At 41.6% G+C, this 9,207-nt stretch overlaps 1 protein-coding gene across 1 annotated transcript in view; it reads left to right on the top strand.

Moving 5' to 3' along the window:
* The window catches only part of LOC101630497, a 24,524-nt gene that overhangs the window by 1,360 nt on the left and 13,957 nt on the right, over positions 1–9,207 (top strand). Inside the window, exons 3-4 of the mRNA XM_012720756.1 lie at positions 163–347; positions 7,668–7,772. Of these exons, the coding sequence (XP_012576210.1) occupies positions 163–347; positions 7,668–7,772 (290 nt within the window). The remainder of the gene's footprint in view (positions 1–162; positions 348–7,667; positions 7,773–9,207) is intronic.

The following is a 9,207-nucleotide window of genomic DNA, read 5'->3' as shown; positions in this document are numbered from 1 at the left end:
CGGGGGTTCGGCCCGGGGCTCCCGCTGGGCACGCGGCGGGGCGCCCCCGAGGCGACGATTTTTAGTCCCTGGGCTGCGAGGGCCGTGTGGGCCCCAAGTTAGAATGTGGGGGTCAGATGCGTGCGGGAGTGCCTAGGTCTTTTTCGCACTTTTCACTCAAAGGGTCCTCGGTGAACTGGGTCCGTCTCAGCCGGTTCTTTTCATCCGCTGCTGTTGAGGAGAGAAAAGCCAGGTCCTGGGACGGTAGTGTGCTGAAAAGGGGGAAAAGGCGAGGCCAAGGAGCTGCCCCTAAATATTGGAAAGGTGACTGTCAGGTGGAGGTGAGGGCAGATGGCAATACGATTAAGGTGGGATGTAGGAAAAGACCAGTTTCCGCTCTGCAAGGAGAAGAATTAGAACAACAGTCATGGATTCTTGTTGCTCAGTTTAACCTTACAGGAGGCACAGTGCACCCCAGCTGCAGAAGGTGAAGGGCATGTTGTAAAGGAGAATTAAACATCAGTTGGGAGTTTGGATTAATGACATTTGAGTTCCTTCCCAAGATTCTGTCCTGCAGTATTTAGCTTTAGAGATCAGATTTATTATGTATATTCGTTTCTATTTCAGACCCTTCTCATTACCTATGAAAAGGCCAAACCCTTCCTAACCCTCTGGGAGCTTTGACACAACATGCACACCTTTGTGGGAGCCTGGTCTGCCCATTTCACTGTGGCCCTGGGACTGAATTTCACCTCAATGTGGTAGTGGTTGCAGGCCTTGCAGGGTGGGCCCAAGGCCCATTCCCTTCAGCACTGGGTGGCCTTCTTACTAAGCAGATGCTCAAAACACCTTCCCTAGGATGAAATCAGTCAGGTTCATCCAGACCCAGTCCTCAGTTGAACTGTAGGTTGCCAGACAAGGTTAATATTACACATTCATTTCATAGCTCACAGACACCTTATAAGTTCCTTTTTAGATAAGGAAATGCAGCCTCAAGGGCTACCTAATCTGATCAAGCGGACATCCAGTGTACTAGCAAAAATAAAGAGGAACCCAAGTGTCTAGTCCCCAGATTTAAAACTTTCTTGAATGTTGATGTTTTTTGGTTTGGGTAGTGGAGAGCCTTGTTTGCTTTTAAATAAAATTTGCATCTCTGGAGAACTATTTTCACGTAGATTAAACATTAAATAATACTAAGAGACTCCAGTCACCCCACATATTTCTTGCACCTCTCCTTCCAACAGAGGGGTCAGTGAGGAAACTTTCAGTTTTTTATTCTGTGATTTATTATCTCTACTTATTTCTAAATAATTTGTATGGCTTTTTTTTTTTCAGTTTAACAATAGGAATTACCTATTAACCTCATATAATAGTAGATGAGTTCTCTTTCTCTACCCTGATTATCTCTGTCTTTCCCACATAGTCCATTATACTTTTTGTTAAACCAGTAGTCAGTATTAACATTACTATTAGAAATTTCAGCTGAGACTCAACTGTGTCAGCCAGTGATCACCTGAGCTGTGCTAATAATTCCCATACAATTGGGCCCTCTCCAGTTAAGTTTCACTGGGGACAAATCCTACAGTCTATTCCTAGGTGAGGGCACTGTCCTAGATGTGGGGAGGAGAATTCCCGTTTCTGTCCACTCAGTATTCATAGTCCCAACTCCCACTTTTCAAAGATTGTGACTTAACATAGAAGTCCACTACTTTCCATTATCTTCCCAACTTGTCTTGAAACTGTTTCTTGCTGTTATGTTTTCTCACAATTTCTTTGTGACTTTTTTTTTTCAAAGATTTATTTCTTTATTCATACAGAACTGGGGTACAGGCCAGAGGTGCAGGGGCAGTGAGAGGCTTCACCAGAGACAGAGTGGGGAGCAGAATAGGCGATCTATGAAGTACACTGCTGAGGGGAGCAGCGGGCGGGTCAGGAGAGGTGTCTGCCTCGCCATGTGGATCTTCTCCGGGGCAGGCGGGGATCGAACTCATGCGGAAGTGGCTTAAGCTTCTTAGTGCAGTGCCTTAACCCGCTGCACCACCAGAGAGGGCCTCTTTGTGACTTTTTACCTCTTTTCTTCCTTTGCTGTCATTTTAAGACTGGGAAAGAAAGACTGTCAGTAAGTTGGTCAGCCCCATTCAAGTTTTGTGTAGATTGAATTCAGATTCTTTAACTCCTTATTATGCCCTCCTTGTTTTTACATGCCTCACCTGTGTCTCCTTTGTTTCTGGTTCCAGGCCCTTGAAGGCACCTGAGCTTTCCATCCATGAGCTAGCCCATGCTCTCGCTCCCTGCTGCTCCACTCCTCCTGGGCTGCCAGGCTAACAGAATGAAGAGCCTGTGGCTGTGTGGCAGTTTACACTCTACTTTCCAGACCCAGGAGTTAGCTGCAGGAATAATAGAAATGGGATAAGCTTACATGAAGGACCCTTCCAAAAGAAATCTTACCCCAGCACTCAAAAACAAAATATTTTTAAGTACTTGGCAAAATAATGATTTCTTACCCTGTGCCCACTTGGGAGGATGTTTTTCCTGTATCTAAATTTAGTCTTCATATTGCAACTTCTTATAGTCTGAATGAGAGAAAAGCAAGGCTTCACAATTGTACAAAATAATGAGCCTCCACGAACTTGTTTCAATTACGAAGTCATAACACCAAAGATAAGCTACACATAAATATATTCCTATTTCCAAATCTGTGGTGTTTAGTAACTAAATATTTAATTTCTTTAAATTTTGAGAATTATGTTTAAAATTGCTAAATTAATGAATTGGTTAGCCCTAGAAAAAAACATTAACCTCCTTCCTTTAAGCTTGCAAAAATAGTTGTAACTTGTTAGAAATTACTGGGACTGCCATAGCTAATAATAGATTTAAAAATGTGTAGTTCCATCACATTCTTTTTCATCCTGGCAACAATTACATGATTTTCAGGAATATGAATCTCAATTTGATTGTCCATATGTTGTTTATACAACTCTTGTGGCTCAAAGGAAATATTATTGGGTTATTGGACTTACAGATTGTACTGTCAGGCACCCATAATTTTATTAATGACTGGCTGCAGATGGACTCTATCAACCTCCCGACTCATGCACATTTCCACTGTTCTCACTAAGATAGGCCAAGGCCTATAATAGGCCACAGCTTTCCACTGGAAGTTATTTCAAGTATTTGCTTTGGAAAGACAATACCTAACAAGCTACTCTGTGATACCCAGTTGTTTCCTATGTAGTCTTCAAGGAGTAAGCTCTTCCCTGGTCCTTTCAAATAACTCTGAGTTAGTGATGGTGAGAATGAAAGCAGAGAAACTTATATGGAAGGTTCTGGAGATAAAAGCAAAAGGAACTCTTTCTTACTGTAGCAACTCCTGGCATTTCTCACCCTTCATTCACTGTGAAGGGGGAGGGTGGGGCTTTTCCTTCTCTGCAATCAAACTACACTAACAGTATATTACTTTGTTCTCCAACTGTGTGGGGTTTTTCCAGCACAATGCACTTGTATTCTTAGAGGACATTATGTAGCGATCTTACCAGTTTAACTCAGTTTGAGGCTGTATACCTGGGGATAGCAGCAGAATCCACAGGTTAATGGCTCAGTAGAATAGGAGTTGCAGACATACACCACACAGATTGGACTTGATGCCAGGCTCAGTCCAGATAACCTTTGTTTTTGACTGTCTACAAATTGGATTTAGTAGAGTGGCTGACAGAACACAAACACTTTTCTTACTAAGTTACAGGCTTATTATAAAAGATTTTTATAGTTTTTTTTAAAAGATTTATTGATTTATGCATACAGAACTGGGGTACAGGCCAGATGTGCAGGGGCGGTGAGAGGATTCACCAGAGACAGAGTGGGGAACAGAACAAGCCGACTGAAAAAGTACACTGCTGAGAGGAGCAGAGGGTGGGTCAGGAGAGGTCTGCTGCGCTATGTGGGTCTCCTCCAGGGCAGGCGGGGGTCGAACTCATGCGGAAGTGGCTTCAGCTTCTTAGTGCTGTGCTTTAACCCACTGCGCCACCAGGGAGGGCCAGATTTTTATAAAGTTTTATGAAGATTTTTATCAGGAACAGCCAGATAAGCAAGGTATGTGGGAGGGGCACAGAGTTCCCACACTCCCTCTAGGTGTGCCACAGATGCACGTGTTTACTGGGTTTTGTGGAGGTTTCACTACATACCCTCTGGTGACTAGTTCAGCCTCCCTGAAGGTGGGGTGCAAATTCAAACCCCTTACTCACCTGCTTAGTTCCCCAGCAAGTCTTAGGGATTTTCCAAAAGTTGTTTTATTTAGTTCAACTCCATATGGTTGGTTGGATTTGTTATGAATAATAAAAGAAACTTTTTGCCTTTGTAGTTATGGAGCTTTTGCAGGAACTGGGAACAAAATTATGTATTATAACAAAAGATGCCATTCCTATGGCTTTTTTTTTTTTTAGAAATTTTATCATTTTTTAAAAAAGATTTATTTATACATACAGAACTGGGGTACAGGCCCAGAGGTGTAGAGGGTGAAAGGATTCACCAAAGACAGAGTGGGGAGCAAACAGGCAGAATGACAAAGTACACCGCTGAAAGGAGCAGCGGGCGAGACAGGAGAGGTCTGCCGTGCCACGTGGGTCACCTCTGGGGCAGGGATCGAACTCATGCTTTAGTGGCTGTGAATAGCGTCATAGTGCTGTGCTTTAACCCGTTGCACCACCAGGGAGAGTCCAGTTTTATCATTTTTTATAGAGAATATGCACCAATATAAACTCAGCATTTGGTGGCAGATGTTTTAGTCTTTACCTTTTGCAATTTGGCAATGTACGCCATGGATTCTGGACCCAGAATATTGACTCTGGTGACAGCCGATCTCTTAGCTGTCATCCTAATTGGCCCTGAGAACTTCCACCTGTTTAACCAGGGCTCCGCTGTCTTCTCAGTTAACCTGTGTGAGGCAGTAGTGGTGCAAGTTTTCCTGTGGGCTAGATGCCCCAGCCTGCAGTGTCAGAGGGAGAAAATACTAGGGAAAAGTAGATTCAGAACGGGTGGGTGTGTGAGTCAAATAGTATTCAAACTCTGGATTGTTCCTGGACCTGTCAGGGGGTAGCTGAGGGTGTCTGGATTTTGGCCCCACTAATACGAGGGCTCCCGTGTGAGCTACCACAAGAAGTTGCCAAGGGTGTCACCTCCCTTCAACATCAGCAGCAGAAACCGTGCCTTTCACAAATGTACTGTGAAATACTGACCCAGGGGGAAATTGAGACTCAGGTTAAGTTCTTGCACAAAATACCCAGCAGTGAGAATGGACCAATTCAAATCAAAAATTTTGTTGACCTCCAAAGCCCAGTCACACTCATTTGGAAGATTTGGAAATGGAAAGTAAGTGTTCCAGCTGGAATTCAGGGTCTTCGAGACTGTCCTTTATCAGGACAGTTTTATAAAGAGTGTCAAATAAGAAAACCAATAGAATTTAGTAACAAGTTTAAGGTCCATTATTTAAGGGAAGACAGTTCTTGGGCTGGGGAGCTACAGCCTCCCAATCAGTGAAGCATGTCCCCAAGGGATTTGGAGCAAGAGTATGTTTTATAGACTATTAGAAGAGGCAACTGGGAAGCAGGGGGATTTCCTTGTTAGGAAGGGGTTCCTGTCTTGGGGTCTAGGGGGTGCTCACACACTAGTTAAAGCTGAGTTGTGATCAGTGTTAGGTTTCCTTGACAGCAAAGGGTTTCCCTTCAGCACAGATGTACTTGCCTGCCAATTTGTGACTTGGAACAGGGCACGTGGCAGCCTCATTTGCCAGGGTCCCAATAAGCAAGTTGCCTTTATCAAGAGTGGCATGGGCATTTCTGAGAGCAATTTTTATGTTTTTCTAGATTTCATTAGGATATTTATGCCCTTAGTTCTCCTTTCTGGTATGTAGCATTGTGCCTGGTATAAACATTGCTGACTGGTTATTTATACAGGAGTTAAGTTTCTAAAGAACCTTCAGTATCACCTGAGAATTAAATTTATTTTGGCCTCTTGAACCTCTTCCTTTTTGGTAAAAGGAAACTTAACAAGTTAGTGAGAGCCAGAGTAGGGTTTAATTCGCCAAACAATTACAAAAATGTCATTGAACTTTTAAAAAAAATACAGCATTTATTCTATAGCAGAAACCCTAATAGGAGAGTCTGATCCCTTTTTTTCTTCATTGCACATTACCTTTGGGGTTTTTGTTTTGTTTTGTTTTCTTCGAAAAGATACTAACCTGGGCCTACACCAGATTAATTGGTAGAAAGAAGTTAATACTGGTTTTGTTTTTCTTATGTAACTAAAAATCATTGTTTCAGGTTGTATATTTACATGTACAAAAATGTAATTAAAATATAAAACTCCCTCCTTTGTACCCTTCCAGAAGAATTCTATTCATGGAAAGGCATGTCTATGTATTTAAATGTGTATAATTTCCTTTATCACGTCTATACTAATAAAAGAAAAACTGTTTTGTACTATAGTGCCTTTTTTTTTAATTTAAACTACTTTGGAGATTGTTGTACATTAGTTTGAGGATAACCAATATATATTTGACTAGTAGGTAAATGACATTATTTTAACATGTCTTTCTGGTAGAAAAGAAAGATGTTTTCACTGTATAGAATCAGAAAACCATCTCTGTTCTCAGCATCTGGGTAGCATGTTTCCAAGTTATTTGAGTCAACACAATTGAGGGGCACTAAATGCCCTTTCAGTACAGTGTTCCCAAAAGACACGTAGAACACATGTAAGATGTTCATTTGTCCTACTGCTTTTTTTCACTGTTTTTGGCGGTAGAGGACTAGACTAGACATTCATATTTAAATACAAATACCCGTGATTGACTAGTTTGACACAGTAGCTAATAATATGTCAGTATTAAACATGAGCATGATTACATCTACCAGGAATATGGCAATGTTATATGTCAATTATGTCTGAAAGTAGTAATTTTTTAAATGAACAAAGCATTGGGTAGTGATTTTTCCAGACTTGGAGTCCAGCATCTTTTATAGCAGTTTCAAGGAGGAGGGAAAGTGAAAATGAAGTATTTGAGAGCACTGGCATGAACTGCATACTTAGAACTGCAGGGTCTGAGAAGTGTTAGTGAAAGGGAAAGTAAGTTCCACACAGCCCTTCATGTACTTAATCTAGTGCATTCTTCACTGAATGGCAGTGTCATCCATTGTGCAGGGGCCCTGTACCTTAAGTGCATCAAGTACAGGCAGAGGGGATGGTCAGCAGCAGAGGGCCCCATGACAGGTGGCACATGGAAAAAGTACTGAATTGAGCAAGCTGAGGAAATGGGAGAGAGCGCCTCAGGGAGGGATCACTTTCACCTCTTCCCACCTTATAATGGGCCCTCCATCTTCCCCCTCCCTCTTTAGTATTAAATAAGTGGAGTTATGCTAGGTAAATACTTGACATCACAATGAAAGTTTGCAACCATAAACTCCTCATGGGCCTTCTTACATAACTTTTCCTGCTTTTTCCCTTCCCCCCCCCAAAAAAAATTCCTTGTGCTAAGATACCACGTTATTTCAGTGAATTTAAGTTCTAAATCTCAGTGGGGCTAGTATAGCTTTAGTTCCCTATATGTTGTGTCTGACTGCTGGGCACATTTGTTAACTATTTTATAATGCAGTGTTTTGAGCCTTTACTAAAAATGTCTTTTCTGTTTTGGCCTGAAGTTGCATTTGCTCACTATAATAAATCATGTTCCTTTTAATGTGGTTGACGATGGATTTTTTTCTTTCCTTTCTAGTTATGAAAAACCTCCTCCTGGACTTATCAAGGTCAGTGTGAAGTTTATGTGTGTGGTTATCTTCTTCAACACAATTAACTGAGTGCTCAGGCACACCAGGTTGTTATGAACAACAGTTGCAAAAGGTTTTAAAGACCCTTCAGGATCACCCTGAACTTCCCTGCAGATGCCTTTGTAGAAATGCAATCGTGCTTGTCCCCTAAGAAGCCTCCAGGCCCTGGGAGAACCTCAGTGAGCACCCCATTCTCTCTCTCCGCTGTGACTGCCTGTTCAAGCTCTGCTATGCCCTGTTCCTGCTCCGACTCTCCTTAGGCTGGCCTGAATGTCATCAGCTCAGAGGATAGTAGACGCAGACACATAAGTGTGTCTTTCTGTGAGAGCGAGAGGCCAAAACAACTTTTTCTATTGAATAGCTTTCAAAATAAAGATTTAATATAATATAAACCCTTTTTTTTCTTTTTTCCTTTTTTTTTTTTTTTAGTATTGAAAGAGCAGGTTTATTAAAATGGGACAGGAAAGGAAAGAAAGCTTGCATAGGCACAAGTGAGCAGGAAGAGCTGCCCATAAACCCCTTTTTTCACTATAAATTTGACATTCATGTAAACTAGAAAAAGTACAAAAGGCTAAAAAAAAGGCACTTAATTGATTAATGCTATTTAAATTTAAATGTGTTATTTTTACTCATTAAAATTAAATCTCATTGTTTAATTTTAGACTTCATTCTACAAAAGTTTCAAATGATCAGAAAACTCTTTGTGATCTTAAAATCTAATTTTTGTTACCTAGAATCAGAATTTGGGGCTCACAAATCATTCCTATCTGACCAACACTAGTATCTCTTCCCTAAGAATAGCTACATCACCTTCATGGTACAGTTCCTCTGGTGTATTTATCTCTGCCTCCTCTGTCAGATATGGTTTTTCTTTCATTCTCATTCTTGAGATAGTATAACTATAATGATGATGTTGAGATCTTCATGAGAAGCCCAGGGGATCTTGTTTCTGAAGCAAAACACGAACCCTGTCGGAGACCAGCTCCAACTTTTGAGGTGTCTGGAGGCAACACAGGCAGGACCCTAAGATGGGAAGGGGTCGGCGTGCGGAGATTCCAAGAGGGGGGGAGAGGAGTGGGAGTGAGGAAGACACGGGAGTCGGAGTTGGGTGCAAATCTTCCTGCTCTGCCTTCAGCAGAGGTTTATTTTATACATTTCCAGCAGGCATGGGGATGGCATTAGCATACGAAAGGGGTTAAGATTACAATCACCTTTTTTCTAAGAAAATGGTCTGGGGTCGCAGGAAGAGGAAATTTCTTGCTAATTAAGAAACTCGCTAAAAGGTTTTAAGTAAGTTTCCTACTTTGAAGAAACTTGCTAAAAGGTTTTAAGTAAGTTTCCTTGAGGTCTAGGCATAATTTGCTCTGAATAGGAGACGTAGGTGAATTTGCTTATCTAAAGACTAGATAGTAGA

This window comes from Condylura cristata, unplaced genomic scaffold, assembly GCF_000260355.1.
Source record: "Condylura cristata isolate star-nosed mole 26May11 unplaced genomic scaffold, ConCri1.0 scaffold00005, whole genome shotgun sequence".
Lineage (NCBI taxonomy): Eukaryota > Metazoa > Chordata > Mammalia > Eulipotyphla > Talpidae > Condylura > Condylura cristata.
Note: the sequence above shows the minus strand (reverse complement) of the source record. Positions and strands in the feature narration are given on the sequence as shown.